General features: G+C 39.9%; 1 protein-coding gene and 1 long non-coding RNA gene across 2 annotated transcripts; both read left to right on the forward strand.

The window, feature by feature from the left end:
• The first annotated feature begins 6088 nt into the window (after window positions 1-6088).
• LOC119650961 (ubiquitin carboxyl-terminal hydrolase 3-like) lies at window positions 6089-17613 on the forward strand. Its single transcript, XM_038054216.1, has 7 exons — window positions 6089-7281; window positions 15536-15680; window positions 15746-16025; window positions 16097-16825; window positions 16885-17027; window positions 17088-17234; window positions 17294-17613. Exons 1-7 carry the CDS (start codon window positions 7053-7055, stop codon window positions 17541-17543), a joined length of 1923 nt encoding a protein of 640 aa, XP_037910144.1. The 5' UTR covers window positions 6089-7052; the 3' UTR covers window positions 17544-17613.
• On the forward strand, window positions 7296-9906 carry LOC119650962. Its single transcript, XR_005249400.1, has 3 exons — window positions 7296-7827; window positions 7945-8049; window positions 8114-9906. It is a non-coding gene; the product is annotated as an uncharacterized LOC119650962 (long non-coding RNA).
• Window positions 17614-19342: the final 1729 nt, after the last annotated feature.

Below are 19342 nucleotides of genomic sequence, written 5' to 3' on the forward strand. Positions count from 1 at the left end.
AAGCTGCTTGATTTTATCACTTCAGCTGGTCTGATGGCCACGAACGTAGGGTGGGCTCCTACGTTCGTGGGACCAAGAATAAGTGAAGTAATTGACCTAACAATCTGCACTTCAGTTGATTAGAAACTGGCGCGTGCTAGATGAAGTCTCACTACTTACTTACTTAATTAGAATTAATACAAAGGCGAAATACTAGGAAAATGGAGTTGGACAAAGTTTAATGAACTTCTTGGCTGCAAAGTTGAGAAAGAGACTTGTCCTATTTCCCGAGGCCAACGTGGTAAAACGGTTCCATGGTGGAACCGAGAACTGGATGAAGACTGATTAAACTTCCGGAATTCATAGTGTCAATATAAGAGGCTCGCAAAACGTTCGAAACGAGACTCTCTTAGAGCATACTGTGACGAACTGGAAGGTGAAAGGGAGACTTCCAGGCTGTACAGAGTCCTTAATAAGGATGAGTCGGGCAAGTTGGACCCTCTTGGAAATCCGGATGGTATTTTCACGAATTTCAGAGTTAAGTCTATAAATACTCTCTTGTAAGAACACCATCCGGAAGAACAGGTATCAGAAGTGGGAAGAAGACAATTGACGGTTTCTGCAAAAAAGAGCGGTTGTTACCAATGAAAACTGCAGCACCTGTGATGGATGGGATTAGAGTAAAGAGCACTTAGAGCATTTTCTAAGGAATATGTCTCGAGGATATCTTGCTCTGGGCTACGTGCCTACCTTTTGACAGAAGATGAAGGTAGTCTTCATACATAAGCCTGGGAAAGATGACCATTCAAATCCAAAGAACTTGAGGCAAATCAGCATAACATCATTTTCACTGAAATGTCTGGAAACACTGGTTGAGCGTCACATTCGGGAGAAAGCGCTAAGGTCGCACTTACTAAAAACAAACGTGCTTACCAACGTGGAGAGTAATGTGGGTCTGCTCTTCATTCTTTGGTTTCAAAGATTGTGGACACAATTCTGAAAAACGAATACGCGATGGGGGTGTGTAGAAATACACAACGCGCTGTTGATTTGATTGACAGTTGGTGCTTTAGGCATGGACTTTCATAAAATCCAAATAAAACCACAATGATATTATTTACAAAAAGGAGCAAACTGAATGCTCCTTGCCTTCCAGGGATGACAATGTACAATCCCTCAACTCTCCGAAGAAGTGAAATATCTAGTAATTATGTAGAGATAAAGATTAAAGGAGCTGTCACAGTTTATGGGTTGTGCAGGCGAACTTTTGCCTCGACATGGGGACTTAGGTCTCAGGTAGCAATATATATGCTGCTATCATTAGGCCGATGTTCGTTTAAGCATCCGTGGTGTGGTGGGTTAAAGAGAAACAAAAGAGTTTCCGCTGTAAACTAGGCGCACTGCAAAGAACTGTGTTTCTGGGTATCACCGGTGCAATGAGCACGACATCCGGGGCAGCTCTGAATGCATTACTCAAGTTGCTGCCCTTGGATTGGTTTATTCAGAGCACTGCAATGGGAGCAGCTCATTGACTAATTGTCTAATTGTGCATTGGGGCACAGATCATTGAAAGTCATTGGGAGAATTGAATCCAGTTTTTTCAATCCCTTCTGATTCTCGGATTCCCATACACCTACTTGGTAGAAGATATGATGTTATCTTGAGACGGAGAGAAACTGGGACGAACCAGCGGAGTGTGTGTCAGGACATACTGACGTCTTCTACACCGAAACAGAACAGGGATCTAGAGCAGGAGTCTACCTCTCGAATAAAAAATGAAAAGTGGGCTTTTCCCATGCGACAATACACAACGGACTTTCAGGCTGAAGTGTTTGCGATCCTAAGAGCGGCAACCTGGATGATTGACAAGCGGTTGAAGGGCAGGCGCATCCCAATTTATTGAGTAGTACTTTGAGCACTTCACTAGGAATTTAGAAACTGATTGAACTCTGTTTTTAGATTCAATAGGTGTAGAGGGAAATGAAATGAAATAACGTTTATCCTATCGAAAAACTGGCAGAAATATTGTGAGCATTCTGACTGGCCATAATTCACTAGCTGGGCATATGTTCAGAATAAGAATTCTCCAAGATTATACGTGTCTACCCTGTAATGAGGAAGCGGAATTCACGGAACATTTTCTATGTGAGTGCCCCGCCTATGGACGCATCAGATATCAGATTTTTTGTGCTGATGCATTCCAACTGCAGCGGGTAGCATCACATCCACTAACGGAAATCCTGCGATACATAAACGAATCCGGGATATTCTGTTAGATGGGGGAATCGAGTACAATGGGCCACTGAGGTCTGAATGCCCAGAGGCTTTGCCTCTCTCCCACCTTAAACACATACACACACACATTCGTTCAGCCGGACTGGCAGATTTTATTTAAAAATTTTAATATTCATCAGTTTTTTGACTGGAGTTGAACTAACGAAATACTAATCGTCTAGGATAGGTCTTATGGAGCACTCAATTTTCACATGCCACACAGTTAGCGTTGCCGGAAACAGAAAAAATGACTGTTTCGGGAAATGTGGCCGAAACGCAAACTTGCGAAGAACAAGGATCTGAAAAAGCAAAATATAAAATTTATTAAATTCACCTCATCGACATTATATTGTATCGTATAACTGTGCCATTATTCTTGTAGGGGCGAGAATCAATATGATTACCGAACATTAAGCTGAACTTCAAATCACAAGCAAAGCACAAGCAAAAAGGAAGAAAAGGAGAAAGAAGACAAAATCGGTTCTTCAGAATAATCAGAATAATTTTGAAAACGGAGAACACTAGAAAATTGATAGAATTATTTGTTCGGTCATGTTGTAGGAAGAACAAAATATATCATTCTATTGTAACCTTCGCCTCATAAATCTTTCGAAACATAGGAACCATAAAATTAACTTTCCGAGAATCGTAAAGATAATTTAACAGCGAACAATCGGGAGTGATGTTGCTATCTGCTGGGAGTTGTGGTAGTCCTAGACGATAAAGGATTATTACTGGTAGGAGGGAGGTGAGAAACATTCAATATTTTTTCCCATGCCAAGTACCCCATGCTCCTATCTTACGCCCATTCATTCGTAAAATAGCTGATGACTGATTCACATGTCAATAATATGTATGTAGGACCTCAGGGGTTATAGCTAACATATTTAACATTATAGGTGCATTCAGCTACTACATAGCAGACAGACCACTACATCGATTACAACCAGGGCGCCTCTTCCTCAACTGTAGAGTCCTCAACCATGGGGTTAGGGGATCCAACATTGTTCGTGAGGAAGTCGTTCACGGAAAAGCTATTTGGCAGTATTCTTTTGCTTCAGCACTAAGACTGTTCATCTTGAAGTGGTTAACGACAGATTCTTCTTAAGAGACTCATTGGACTACGCTGACACGTTCAGAATCTTTACTGTGATAAAGCCCCTAATTTCTTAGGGCAAAGCAACAGTTAACGGAACTGGGGTAAACGATATACCCTTAAGAGGAGCAACTGAGGATTTTAAAGAAATGCTATACAAGAACCATGTATGTACATTGAGTATCGAAGCAAGTCACCCGAACGATTGAAGCTCTATTCTTACTATCTAGCAACAAACGTGTCCAGCACTTAACATAACAGTCACAAAAGAATGAGAGTATTTATACTATCCAGTAGTAGGCGCTCTGTATCCGCACAAACACTTCAGAGCACAGATCAGAACTCTTGCAAAAAGTATTTTTCCCGATGCTGGAATGGGTCCCAGTAGGGAAATTGAAAAGCAATCGATTTAGTGGTTGTCTCCTGGATGTTCGTAAGAATACAGGCGCTGACGTCGGTCTCGACAGGGATCATCGTCTCCTGATCCACGATGACAGGCAGCTGAAGAGGTGGAAAGAATACTTCACCATGGCTCTTAATCATAACACATCTGATAAGAGGAGAACTCTACTAGATGAATCGATTATTCACCGTAGCATGCGGATACGGACTGTTTCTCCAAGCAGAAGAGAAACTATTTCAGCCATCAATGCACTATTTACTTGAAGGTCCCCCTACAAAGTTACTTGTAACTGCAACAATTGAAAGCTTTTTGACTGAAGATATACACCAACAAAAACAAGGTTCTCAATCTGACGAGTCATCGCACTCTCCCTATCTGCAGTAATGGGCAGAGCATCGAGGGCGCCAATAAATTTGTACATTTTGAAAGCACGGTTTATGCTGGCGGTAACATTTATGCTGACGATAGCACCAAACTGTTGCCCGATGTATTAGCAACGCTAAATCCGGTTTCGCTGCCCTGTGTAAAATATAAAAATTGCAATATCTCAACAGCAAGATCAAATTGAAGTCCCCGAGCATTCGTCAATTACTATTTCAAACGAAAAACTTGGTCGGCGTATAGCCTTGTCACCCGTGCGCGATGTGATCGGAACTGGCAATGAATAGGTCACACATTAAGGAGGGGGACAATCACAAAGTGAATATTTTTAAATGAAAAAATGGATGTTTCACATTAACTTTTCAATATTTTTCGAGGCCTCTTTCATTTTTTATAAGCGTTTCAGACATCAAATTGATGAACTTCTTCGAAAGGGGTGGGGTACATTTTTTTTCAGCAAGAGATTTGCGTTTTGGGTTTCTACTTCATTGCCTGCACTTTTATATTGGGCCGAAGCTTCTCAATGGGGTTCATATCAGAATGTTGAGTGTATAAATCCCCTTACCAGAAGGGTAAGACAAAACAAATGTTAGACCTCATTGCTATTGTTTTTGATAACCTAATAAGTTCTGGGGGGCACAATAGTTCTTTAAGGACGTGGCGCGACTTTCCCTTAACAGAATAATAAATTCTGAACAAAATAATTAAAAATACTAACCAGTTTGTAGCAATGGCCCGGTACAGAATCATGTTCAAACATCATTAGATGGTTCTCTAGAATGTTTTTGTACGCATTTCTATCTAACCATCGTTTTATCGGTGCCAATTGTTCAACACCATAATAGGTAAATAATTTTCAAATCATTCGGCTGCCTCCCAGACTAACGGTTCATCTAGCGCAATTATTCAAAAATCATTCGCCGGATCTACGCCTCACGCCCGCCTTTCTATTGAGTTCAAACAAATTAAATTTGGATTCATGGTAGAATATGATCCTTCAGAAGTCGAGTGTCGTCCAATTTGCATGCTTTTCTAGCCATTATAAACACATTTTCACATTTTTTCGGTCAAAGGTTGGTTTTTGAGCATATAAGCTACTTCCCGCAGATTTTGTGGAATCATCTGTGTGCCCTATTCTATCCCATCCGGATCCTCATTCATCAACGGCGGTTTTCCAGATTTCTGCACACCCCTTTTTCTTCTTGATAGACCCAGTAGCCCTGTTCCTAAACCCAACTCTGCCGACATCACTCGAACTTAAATTTTCCGATTGAAGTATAAGAATTTTCATTTGATCACTTTCAGCCATTTAAGATGAACTGATTTAATACAAATCATAAGGCTTCGATTCACGCCCAGAAAAACTTTCAAATAGTAGAAACTCAGTATAACTCTTCTACGGTCCTCCAATTGCAGTTAGATTACTTGTTATTGTTTATTTCGTTCCAAGAAAATTGAAGAATTCAAAATTTTTAAGCAAAATTCGAAGGAAATACGAAAATTAACGGCTGGAATCAGGCAACAGTGGCTTGAGTTTCCCAGCAATATTCATCGCCACTTTACAACACTGTGTTGAATTCATCCGGATTCGGGCTAAACAGTCATAACAGTAAATCACAGTGAAAGTCGCTGTTTGATAGGAATCTCGCCTAATTCCATTCATAATTTTCGGTAAATTTCTTGGATTTTTATGGGTGTATTTCACTGCTAGGAATTGATTCTTGTACTAGATTTGCCATAATGACCCGTGTTAAAAAAATTATGCTCAAACCACCCAACGTACTGGAACAACACTACTACAATTTTGCAGATTTAATTCAGCCCATGAATGAAATGCAATCGAAGACACGCATCTAGCTCTCTCCCTTTCAAACTCGAATTCGCTCGCCTGTGTAAAGTCGTTTCCGCTCACTCCTACATGCTTACTCTCTTGGCTGAGTTTGGAGCGAGATGCGACAAGACGATTCCGTTCGCTGGGGTCAGATCGGGAACGGGAACACTTTTTGAGTTTGCTCCCCGCTTTTGGTCCAATACACGACGTGAAACAGATTGAAGTCGAGTCGTTCTGCCGCGGTGGGAAAAGAAAGTTCCGCGAGTGCGGAAAGCGAAACGTTTGGATTTCTTGAAGTTGTTTGTGCTGCAGATTCCGGGATTAGCGACAAATTACGAGAGCGGCCGAAAGTGATCTTCCTCAAGGCATTGCCAGGGGCCAGGGCATTAGTCGCGGCCGCGAGTGTGTGCGTGTGGCTTGCTGGGTCGGTTCGTGAGGCAGTCGTGTGTCAACAGTCGTTGGCTAGGGGAAGCGTGCGTGTTCCTCTAATTCACGGGTTTTTGGCAGACTCGGTCACCTGCGGGGTAAAATTTCTGATTGGACCTCGACCGTACCTTGGAGTTTTCATTGGAGCCACGCTACGAACCGCTTGCTTTCATATTGGGGCTTAACGTTCGGATCATCGTTGCAACCTTTCGGGAATGTACTAGATTGCAGTGACTACCCGTAGTAGTTGGGAGCTGGAGAGAGAGAGTTGTGTTTTCTGCGACTCTGGTCGAGCTTGGAGCAGTTTCGCGAGGCCAGTGTCGAGATTTGAGACAGTGGCGGTGTGAATTTTAGACAAAAGTCTGGGAAGAAGTGTCCGCGCAAAGTTATCGGGCCGTGGGAAAATGGTGGGACGTTCGTGAGTAGTTTCTCACCTGCGGGGACCTGGAAAGTGCTGAGTGACCGATTGCCTGGTGATTTTCGCGTGTAGCTGCTTGGAAGTGGAGGTGATTGACTCGGTGGATAATTTATGCTGTGGCAGTCGAGTGCTTTTGCGTGGAACTGTAGCCCGGCCGACTCGTTGCCGCTGCCTGCGTTGTCTGCGCTGCGCTTGTTGTCACTGCTGGCGTTTGGTGTGAGGGCGGACGACCCTAGCCGCGAGCATGGAATGTCCGCATTTGAACGATAATTGCAAGATCAGCCGCGACATTATCAAGTCGAAGCGGTGTCAGCTGATCGACGGGTGCGGAGCGAGCGTGTCCCCGTCGCCTGGAAGCGTGAGCACCAACAGCGACGTCACTAGCGTTGCCAGCTCGAGTAGCGGTGGCAGCAGTGGCGTTGCGTCAAGTGCGGTGGGCGCTGGCAACGTTGCGAAGGTGTGGAAATGCTCAGGTGAGTTGGCGCAGAAAAAGCTAGGGCTCCGGCTCAAATGGTATCGAATCTTTTAAATGTGAAGCTATTGATGATTCAAGAGCAAGTGGACACACGTGTCATTCTCGTTGGCTGTTCAGTCTGCGGATCGGACTTTGACCTAATTGTTTTCACAGAAAGTGAATGGGGCCTGCTCCAGCAATGGCGACTGTTGTTAAAATGGTTTCAATTTTCGAAAGGTGCTGTAGATTCAGTGGGGGTGGTAGTGGTGGGAGTTGGTTACGTCCATGGGATGTACTAGAGTGAGTGTTCGAGGTAGAATAGTTAACGCTGTTTCCCATTGCAATTCCAATATAATTTTCCCAGTCAGGTGTAATTCCAGATAAGTCGCGATAATTCAATCTTCGAAAATGTCATTTAGATTTGATGATTTTGATTTTTCGAAACCTGGGGTAATAAAATATAAATGAATTCCACGCAATTTTGTAAATTTCAATGAACGGCTACGAAAAACTCGGAACAAATTCTGAAAATCTTCAAACTCTTGTTAATTGTGATACGCAATATGTATGTATTGGCGAGCGAGCGTAGTTCGATGGTCATTCAAATATAAACAAATACATCGCTTAGCTAACAACGATTTTAATTACATTCACCGATAAATTTAGAAACATTATTTTGCAGAGAACGAAACGATAATCTCTTAATCTATTGCTTACAAAGTAGCAAGATCTTTTGCAACAATGAAGGCAGAATAAAGTACAAGCATATCAGCTTAACCCTTAACTGGTATCGTGGGGCCCAAGTGGATTCGACCATGCATGTTTTTTGCTCTAATGTGTATATTTTTTAGTTTACGCACACACCAATTTAAGTAATTTCATTACGTCGCATGCTGGGTTGGTTGCCGGACGTATGGCGGTCAGTTTTTGCTAGAAGTAGAAATGGACCCTCGATACTAATTATGTACTTTTTGTTAATTTGTATTAATAAATATTATTTATTTGAAAGAAAAATGTCACGAAATCTAAATGTTCAAGCAATACGTTTTGCTTTTAAGAGTTATAATCACCTGGCAGGAGTGAATTATGCGACGAGAAATTTAGTTGCTCGGAAGGTAGTGTAATTATTCATGAAGATGGCTCCTCAAGTATAATTAGCTTTGGAAAAGAGGGAAATTACCTTACAATGGGCACTGGGTATTTTAGAGATGAGAATCGTTTCAAATGCTTTTGTTTTGTGAAAAGCCTTTAATTTAGAAAAGCTTATGAATAATTTGCTGATACCATTTGTTCACGAAATTCAGATTGAATGCTCGGTCATTTTTCACTGGATTGAAAATTTTTTAGAGCACGCGAAACATGCTGAAACCTCTAAAAGAGATCAAACACCGAAAATAGATCAAAAGCAATTTCCACAATGTTCAAAATGTTGCAATTATATCGTGTAAGAGTCATTTAGTAAAGACGGTATTGTGTTCTAAATAACAAATATAATTTGGTTTTAAGAATGCTCCAAGGAACTCGCTTTGTTTTCGATTATATTTTGAAGTTACGTTTAGCTGGTAATTTTTATTAATTGTAAAACAAAACCTTATTAAAATCGGTTAAATGTCTGTCACAAGGATTTTTCTCAGAAACGGCTATACGGATTGACACGAAATTTGATGGGAAGGTAGGAACAGTTTAAGGAGGTTCCTCATACATACAAAATGGGGGTATAAATTTGTTGGAAAGGCGAGGAGTGCGAGGGGTCGAAAGTTATGATTTCTTGAACGGACCCATTCTCAGAAACTACCCCAGTGAAAAATCTGAAGCAAATCACGAAGCTGCTTCTATACGGTGTACAAGCGTCAAAATACCCTCCTTATCAATATTTGCTCAAATTAAGTTAATAATAGTATATTACTGTTTTTGGAAAATTGATAAGAAACCTCTCATAAGTTTATCCTAAAGCCATACGAATTTGCAGTAATATGAAGTTTGATCAAAATCGAAATTACAGTTGTCTTTTCCGTGTAAATTTATTGAAACCCAAAGTTAGTAATCTGACATACTAAACAGATAGTTCTGCACTCAAATATACTCAAACAAGAAACAAACAAAACCTTTCATATCTGGAGCGCCGGTTTCCCGACTTATTTTCATATTTCATTGATTTCAAAAAAAGATTATTTAAGTATAGAGCAAAATGAAGCCGAAAAAGGTGTTTACCTTTGTTTTTCTTTACTTTTTCATTTTTGTTTAAATGTTTGAACTACAAACTGGAAAAAAAATAATTAAATCAAATTCAGTTAATAATTGAATTGAGCAACAATCTTTGTATTAAACACTATTGATTTGCTTTTTTCGATTGGATTCATATGGGTCCATCGGTACAAACAATGTAATCATAATTATCGACACGAAATTAAGGGTTATCGCGATTAATGCGCTCCTGAAAAATTCCCATAAAGTTCTATTCGTATAGTGTAGATGTACTATTTAGAGCTGAATTTCAGGAATTCTAAAACGTGTATGACGATTCATGAATACCACAACTAAGTGAGCTCACATGAATGGGAGGTCGTAGGGAAACATTTCATTTTAGTTTGTTAATCAATATCAATTACTTGAGACGGACATATATATGTATTTATCTGTATATGTAAATGAAGCTTTGAGGTATCGCCTAATTCAGATAAACATATTTGTACATTGAACAAGTGGTTTTCAATATACGCATTTTATATGTATATATGTATGCCTGTATGCACAAAGTGAATATATATCATTCGGTAATAGACAATGTTTGTTTGTTTAGGGTATATGTACGTATATCTTGTTTGAAAAAAATATGAAGGAATATTTTGGATTTTTAGCCATATATAAGTAAAAAAATGTGAATATGTAAGATAACACAAAACCATTATACCCGAAGCGCTAACTGTTCATCAATACAATGCACCTTGTCACGAATCAATGGAAACGATGGCAAATTTCCATAGATTGGGCTTCCCATTGCTTCCGCATCCCCAGTATTCTCCAGATCTGCCCCCCAGCGACTTTTTTCTATTATAATAGATAGTTATCGATAATGCTCGCTGGAAAAAAAATTAGCGCCGATGAAGAGGTAGTCGCTGAAACTGAGGCTTGTTATGAAGCTAAAGACAAATCGCACTATAAAAATGGCACCGAAAAATTATATGACCGCTATAATCATTCTATCTTACTCGAAGGCGACTATATTGAATAATAAAATCAAATTTTATTAAAAAATGTTTTTTCTATGTTAGCCTACGAACTTTTCAGTCTAACTGTTATATTGCTTTACTTCGGTGGTATCAAGTCAAGCAATTTATCCTTCGCAATTTTTGATTATATAGCATTTCTCAGTGCATTGTCAGTAGCTAAAGTGAAAATTCAATCAGTTGCATAATTCCATTCAACGAAGCAAAACTTGCAGGAAGTGCCACTAATTTTTTACATAAAGAAAAATGCAACCGAAAAGCATCGTTTAACTCTCTGAAGCTTCTGTTGAAAATGCGTCATCGGTCAGGATGTGTCAAGAGTGGTTCCCGCGGTTTAGTAGTGGCGGTTTCGATGTGAAAAATGAACAACATCTTGGCCAGGCCAAGGTTCAAGAATGAAGAAGAATGAATTGGGAGCGGCTCTTGGGGGGAAACAGCCTCCCCCCTTTATCAAGCTTTCGAGATGTTCTTTCTTGCGTTCCACGCATACAGCGAGTAACATAAATTTAGGTGGAGTCTAAAGTTGTTGTTGTTTTCATCGGATGTAGTCGTGTCGGGTATCAAATGAAAGGTCTCGGTTAGTACTTTCCGAAACTAATATTAGTTTTGACGTGAATTGTAAAGTGCGTGAGTAAGAAGTTAAAATATACACATTTAAAGTGAGACAGGACGCATTTTCGGAAACTACCCAACCAAAAAATCCTAGAAAAAATCAAGTGCGCTTAGATGAAATCTTGGCCTCTGATATCTGCTCAAACAAACTCACTAATAGTATATCACTAACTTTTAGAAATTGTCCGAAAAATCCCCCTTAAATTCACCCTAGGAATACCAAATGTTGCAATAGCATAGAGGATAATATCGCCACACGGCAAATTTCATAGACGTTAATTAACGCCAAAGTTATAGTAGTTCAACCTTAGCAAATTCGCGCGAATTTAATGCTTCTAAAGCCATGCAAATAAGATGGCGACGTCATAATTACCGAGAATGATTGACGTTCGCGTGAAATATTAAAGACGCATTTACTTCTCCCCAGCCCTTTTTAAGGCTTTGTGTAAAACATTTATCTGAAATCTAAGCTTCGAAAAATGTTCCATTTCGATACCTGCCCAAATAAACTTAGTAATAGTATATTGCCTACTTTTAAAAATTGACTAACTAAAATTAACACCCAAAGTAACCGTAAGAGTAAACTTATACTACCTGTGAACCGCTTCGGTCACGCTGATACGAAACCATAAACCATTTTCATCCCTCTTTTACGTTTTTGTGCAGACATTAAATTTTCATTGTATTCCACTAATTGTCGCAAATAAAAGACTATTTTACTTCGAAAACGGGACTTAGACCGAAACAAGTCTTTTTAAAGTTTTTAATTTATTCAACAGTTTTTAAAGTTTTGTGTGAAAGAAAACCTTATTAAAATCGATTCAGTCTTTATCTGTCGATCAGTTCACCCGATTTACTCAGAAGCAGCTATTGTCACAAAATTTGGTGAGAATACCTGCATAGAAAGTTTGTCACATAAGATGAACACAATATCTTTATGCCCGAAGCGACTTGTTTATAGCAATGATGGAGCCTGGTAGGTACCGACTTTAGTAACTCCATTTTTTCCACGTGTTCATTTGTGTGATTCCCTTCACAAAAAAAAAAATAAGAATTGGAAATCTCTAAAAGGTTCTTCAAAACGATTATTTGCGTAAGTAGTGTTGCTATTGACAGTCAAAACGATCCGTATTGCAAAGGTAACAAGCCGGCGAATTCATGGGAAACGAAAGCGACATATTATGATATAATTGCTCTTTACTCTACTACAGGCGTTGGAATTGAACTCAACCCAAGTCCCTAAATCTGCTGTCTGCAAAAAAATTTGCACGTCATCGTCCGCCGTGCCATCTTAGATGCTACTTTGTCTTCAGTTACCATAGGCATTAGGAACCGCTCTTCATTGCCAACCAGTATGACAATAGCGACCAACGCACATCCAACATGTCCAAAACTCGTTTGATACCTTCCGCAAATCGACAAGTTCACTGGTTTATCAAAACATCTCTGATAGCAAATAACTTTACTCAGCTTCGTTGAAGTGAAATCCTATATCGTAATTTAACGTTGCTAGCCTTGCTTTAGCAACTCAAAGCATTGAACACAAGATTTAGTTTATGGAAGGACATCGCCACACCATTATCAACACAGGGCTTTCCATCAAATGATTTATTTAAATCGCTTTCTAGAAAATAGAGGGCAATGACATTTTTAGCTATATTACACGGAGCTATCGTGCACTCGTCGCTCCTCACATCTTTTTCTTTTTCTTCAGCCTTCAGTTCACAAGCGGGGTCTGCTCGTGGTGATCGGTTTCGTCATTTTATTTTATCAAATGCATGACCAGGATGTAATCGCGAGACCTTTAAATCCCCGTCCAGCGTATCAAGCCACCATTGTTTTGGCCCGCTTTTTGGTTGCTTTACCATCAACTTCGATGTTCAGACAATATTGGTAAGTGAATTCTCGTTAGCGTGAATTACGTGACCACACCATCGAAAACGCTTCTCTTGCAATTTTTCCACGATCGGTGCAAACCCATATCGATCGCGGATATTCTCATTTCAGACGTAATCAAAATGTATCACGCCACCAGTGCAATGCAACATCTTCGTCCCCATTACCGCAAGACGCCTTTCATTGTCCTTCATAGTCGACCAACACTCAGAACTATGGAGAGCGGCAGACGGACGACAGTGCAGTAAATTTTAGATTTGGGACGTGCGGTGATACGTCGATCACAAGGAACACCACCAGGGGAGTGCCACTTCATCCAAGTTGCATTAATGCGTGAAACAATTTCATTACGCAGTTCTCCATTGGCTGATAGCATTGATTCGAGATATTTAAATCGCTGAGTTTTGGCAATGGCAGTAACCTGCCCAGAACTGAGCGATTTCAATATCTCGGGTCAATGCTATAAGCCAATGGAGAACTACGTTATGCTCCTCACATAGGGAAACACAAAACCTTTTATACCTGAAGCGTCAAGCTTCCGGTTTCCCGACTTGTTGTATCTATCTTAATTGACTAATTACTAACCGATGCCAAAATAAATATGGTACATAGTACAGCAACAACGGAGAAATTAGTCTGTTTTTATTCAGAAGGAATATTAAAAGATTCAAGAGGGAATTTCTTGACGATACGACCTGAAGACATGCCATTACTCTGTTGCGTCCGAGAAAACCCTGCTTTATCGACGAGAATGCAGTAGGGATCTCGGTTCAGCTTTTCCCTTTTCCTAATCGACCAAAACATTCGAATTGTTTACCCCGCAAGCAGCGGTACACCTCGTGACGTTGAGCATATCTTAATTGCTCAGCACTCACCAACTCACTTATCATCAAGGTATTATAGAATGACCCCATCAAGATGGCTACTTTTCTTAGTTTGAATAGGAAAGACGCTGGAGTGGATTTTAAAATCAAACTAAATCCACATTTACGTATATAAATTGGAAACATTGGTACTGCAATACAATCACACAAAAAGTTCTGTTTTGGGAAATGCCTGTTTTACAAACTACTGTAATAATGCGGTTATATCATGTGCAAGCGAAAGTAATTTTCAGCTCTTTGTTATCGGAAAAACTATCTACGGAAAAGAACTTTACAAATATTGAATATCATTGCTATTCTGAATGTTTATATGCGCTTGTTTGCAAAGTAAATACAGATAAGGTTGTTGATGATTTCATTGTGAGGAATTCAAAATGTACAAGTGTCGTACCTTTGGCTGCCAGGCAGATAATTGGGATTTTTCTCAAATGTAGAAACTGCGGTAATTTTGCAACCTAAGATATTTAAGTGTTGTGTCTCTCGGATAATATACGATCCCCATCCATCCTCTAATGGACCATGGTGCGGAAACCACTCCTCCACTATACTGCGCCATGTGCTGCTCTGATAATAGCTATTAGTTTTTCGGAAATTCCCTTGCTGCGTAGGGCACTTTAGATACATTTCCTGTTCACACTATCGAAAGCCTTCTCGAAATCGAATAGGCTTTTGTGAGTGGACATCTAAATTCCCCGCACTACTCCAAAATGAACCGCAGTGTGTAGATGTGGTCAATATAGGAGGATCCAAAGCGGAAACAAGCCTCCTCTTTGTCGATCAAGCCTTGGGGAGAGATCGTTAACGTTTCTCACAGGACCATCGCTGAAGGTGATAAATTGCCTCTGCGCTGGAAGAAACTATAGTCGTCTGTATTTTTTAACATTCTGTGTAAGCCTTAAAAGGTGGTCCATGCACTAAAAGTTGAGAGAAAGTTTCTCTCCACTTGGTCCGGTCCGCTATCAAGTGGGTAGTGGGTTCAGGATCCCTCAATTGCTAATACAAGTTAGTTCAAACTATTATAGTAGGCAGTTTTTCGTTTGAACATAATTCGCACCCATGGTGTGTTTGCGGAATAACATGTTGACTGCTGGCGGGGTTAAGCGCAACTTTTCCTTCTAGCGATTTTGTTTTAAGTTGGTATTAATATATTCTCAAATATTTATTAGTTTAATACGTTTTTTTCAATGAAAATTCTCATGGGTAGCTGCTTTGTAACCTGGGGGCAAAACACAAGTGTCCACTGTCAAGCAAGCGTTCTCTATCCACAGAAAGTGCGTAGGAATGAGTCGTATGTGCGGCGCTTGCGTCTAAGAAGAAACTTACAGCGCCGTAGCATATACGGCGCCCGCATGCAACGTGTTAACATGAGGGAGCGAACAACATCCAGTAGCCACTTCGGTCAAGCTGCTCCCAGCGCAGAAATGAAGCAGCATCTGACGAGTTGCCTCTGTCCTCTTAATAAAAATTGCTCCCAACTGAGCAAGCCAAGAGTTTACAATTGCTATTCCTCTCGAACATTAATTAGAGTATTTCGGATTGACTGCGTTCTGACTTTTTTTTCAACACATTGCAAGAAATGGATAGTGCTTTGGCGAATCTTCTGCTTGTTTGTTGGGAAGTGGTTTCTCATGGTAATATCAGTTCATTTTTGCAGAGTGCTCATCTATCAAGGAGAACTGGTTGTGTCTACTATGTGGCTCCGTACTTTGTGGACGTTACGACAAAGCGCATGCTCTAAAACACTTTACCACAGAGGATCATAAAGTTTGCATGAACACGTTGAATTATTCGGTATTCTGGTAAGTCTACGAAGTTTCCTGGTGCATGCCACCTTAGATCTAATCGTTGCTTTCTCTCTTTACAGTTACAAATGCGACGATTTCGTTATAAATGAAACATCTGACGTTGATGATCTCCGTCAAGTACTGAAAGGTGAAGATGATTCGTGTTCGGAAACATCTTTATCTACAAATCCAGAGGAGACAGGCTCATCAAAATCTCATTCCCAGCAAGAAACTGCGAGTGTATCGTCAAGCGATTCGGGGTGGGAAGAACCGCGACCAGGTCGCAAACTCAGGCCTCGAAAACGCACAATTTCAAGTGATAGTAGCGAAGGCGTAGCAAAGAAGAAGGCTCTTAGGAAGGTGGGCAGATCGACTTACTACTTTTACCAATAGAGATACACAAATACTAAACATGTCTGATTGAATTACAGATCGTAGGTCTTAGGAATTTAGGAAATACCTGCTTTATGAATTCTGTACTACAGTCGTTGAGCAACATTCAAGAGTTTAGTTGCTATTTTAGTGCGTTGCCATGCTTGGAACAAACTTCGAAACAGAAACAGCAACGCGTCTATCATTCCAGAAGTATGAAGGATAATCACATGAGTGATGCAAGCGTGGTCGAGGAGTTGCGGAAAGTTTTAATTAGTTTAAGTCGTGGCGGCGATGGCTCGAAAGCGATTTCGCCCGAATGTTTATTTCTTGTGATATGGAAAGTAGTTCCTCAGTTTCGTGGACATCGTCAGCACGATGCGCATGAATTTCTGCGATATATGCTGGATCGTTTGCATAATGAACTGCTTTTATTGTCTCCGGAATCGATCAAAGTCGCATCATCTGCGACAAGTACTAAAACGCAGGCTTCACATATTACCGGAAGTTTGTATCCATCACTCCCAGATGGTATGCCGCCGTCGTTGTCCTCGAATAGCAGTAATTATGTGCTGAAAAACGGGAAAAGTTCGATAGTGACGAACGTTTTCGGCGGCACATTGCAAAGTGAAGTTCGATGCTTGATCTGTGGAATGGAAAGTAAAAAGCATGATCCATTCCTCGACTTATCACTCGACATTCCAGAGCGTTTTTTCGACCACTGTGACGACAGTAGCGACTCAAAAGCCATTTGTAATATAAACGATTGTTTGTCTAGTTTTACAGAAGTAAGTTTTGTCCACGACTATCCCTAGCAATGTCCTAATTTTTACTTTTTGTATTACAGGTAGAAGAATTAGCTGAAACAGAGTTGTACTATTGCAGCTCATGTAAATGTAAACAGAAGTCGACAAAACGTTTTTGGATTCGTCGGCTACCCAATGTTCTGTGTCTGCACATTAAACGCTTTCGTTGGAATAATTTCTTTAGGTATTAAGAGGAGTCTAGTATTTTTTACTTGTGGTAACTGACAGCCTTGCTTTTTAATAGGACTAAAATCGATCAGAGGATCTCGTTCCCAATAACTTCCCTAGATATGTCTAAGTACGTTTTGAATAACGGCCCAGAAACGCGTCGCAACAGCCAAACTAGCAACGTCTATGATTTGGCTGCCGTGATTGTTCACCATGGCAATGGGTAATTGAAATGTTTTTTCTCGTTGAAAAATTTGTTTATAAAAATATTTCGAAATTTAGTTCAAGCTATGGACATTACACATCCTTCGCAATAAACAATGGCACCTGGCTACACTTCAACGATCACACAGTGAAAGAAGTGGACTCGTCAGCAGTGGCAGAATGTAAACCGTACATCCTTTTCTACATTAGAAGAGATGCGATGGGCTCAAGTACAATATCGGGTTTCGGGACGGGATCTACAACGACGACATTGACAACAGGGACAGCGACCGCTTCATCCTCTACATTGACAACAAACACAAAATAAATGAGATATTAATATGATGAGATTCATTTATCATTGGTAGATAGTTATTAAGACTGATTTCAGAATTTCATTGTATGGTTTTACTCGATATTTTGTGGGATTGGGATTTTATATGTTGCCAAAAAAAGGTAAGTTTATCGAAAAATTAGGAAATTTCGGAAGGAATGCAAGTAGCACATCCACACAAGTTTTGTGTGGATGTGGTTCAAGAGTTCTTGAACCTCCTTTTAAGTTATTTTAGAGTACCCGGTGTACATGTGTATTTCAGTACATACTATACAGTGTTCCGTTTTTGATGGTACAAATTTTTCAGGTGGAAAATACCACTTATTTGAGGAAAATTAGTCCCTGGGATGGGGACCCTATCTTTTGCCGTTACAGAGTTATAGCATTTTTCGCAAACTTTCTCAAAAAAATTACAATTCCCCACTTCCTCAATCATTTAATCCTAGATTTGACATCATTTTCGGAAACTAAATAAAATTTCTTATAAACGGATATTTCTTCAATTGCAAAAGTCATCATCACTTCGAAGATATAACTGTTCAAACTTGAAAGAAATTTCAAAATCAATTTTTCATCTAAATTTCACTACTTACAAATCTGCAAAGTTGATAAAACTTGCCTCATTATGAAGAAATATATGCTTATGAGAAATTTTATGTAGTTTCCGAAAATGGTATCAAATCTGGAATTAAATGATTAAGGGAGTGGGAAATTATTTTTTTGGGAAGGATTTTTGACACTATTCACGAAAAAGGCTATAACTGTGTAATGGTAAAAGATAGAGTGATAATAATAGTCATTGGCGTGACAATCCAACTTGATCTGGACCCCGAATTGTGCTAGAGCACTTTGTTCCAGATCGTTCTTGTTATAGACGCTGTCACACGGGACATCTAACGTCCAACGCCGTATACACTGCTTTATGTAATTTATGTTTTCCTGGCGCCCAATAGCAACAATTATCTTGAGCAACTTGTCCAAAAATGGAATGATTGCCACATGCAACATGGTCTCAGATTGAATCTGAATAAAACTGAGTTTTTGACGACCGATCACTATGAAATAGGCACAAATCACTGTCAGGGGTAGTGACCTGCCCAGAACTGAGCGACTTAGATATGTCGGGTCAATTCGACCAGCCAATTGAAAACTGCATTATGAAATTTTTTGTGTATGGCGTTCCACAATTGGAGTTCTTTGTGATCGACGTATCAACGAAAGTCTCAAATCTAAAATTTATCGCAATGTCGTCCATCCTGTCGCCCTCTATGGTTCTGAGTGTTGGCCGACTGTAAAAGACAATGAACAGACAAGAAACCGCTTTCTGTTCAAAGCGGAACACGACGCGCTAGATGTTTCTTCTTACATTGTACATACTTTGTGTATTTATGAACTGCTGAATAACGTCCGTGATGAAGCACGTGCTCGATGTTATTGAAAATTAGTAAAAAATTACATTGAAAACATTGTAAAGTATACCTTAAATCGGTGCTCCTTTCGAAGATAGTCGCTGTCGGGCAAAGATGTTGCGTTTTTAATGAAGAATTAAGCACACACCTCACGAAAATGGACCTAAGGCTGAATACAATATTGGACGAAGAAACAGTAGGAGCAGCGAGCAGTCAGAAGGGAGTCCAATTCTGAAGACAAAAAAAAAAACGATTTACCCGGCTATTTGCAGCTGCTGGTAGAGAGTGAATAAAAGAGTTATCAACGTTTAATACAATTAAATTTTGATATAAAAAATTTTGAATGCGTTTTTCTTAAAACTACGACTTCTAAACTAATACGAC

Source organism: Hermetia illucens, chromosome 3, assembly GCF_905115235.1.
Source record: "Hermetia illucens chromosome 3, iHerIll2.2.curated.20191125, whole genome shotgun sequence".
Classification (NCBI taxonomy): domain Eukaryota; kingdom Metazoa; phylum Arthropoda; class Insecta; order Diptera; family Stratiomyidae; genus Hermetia; species Hermetia illucens.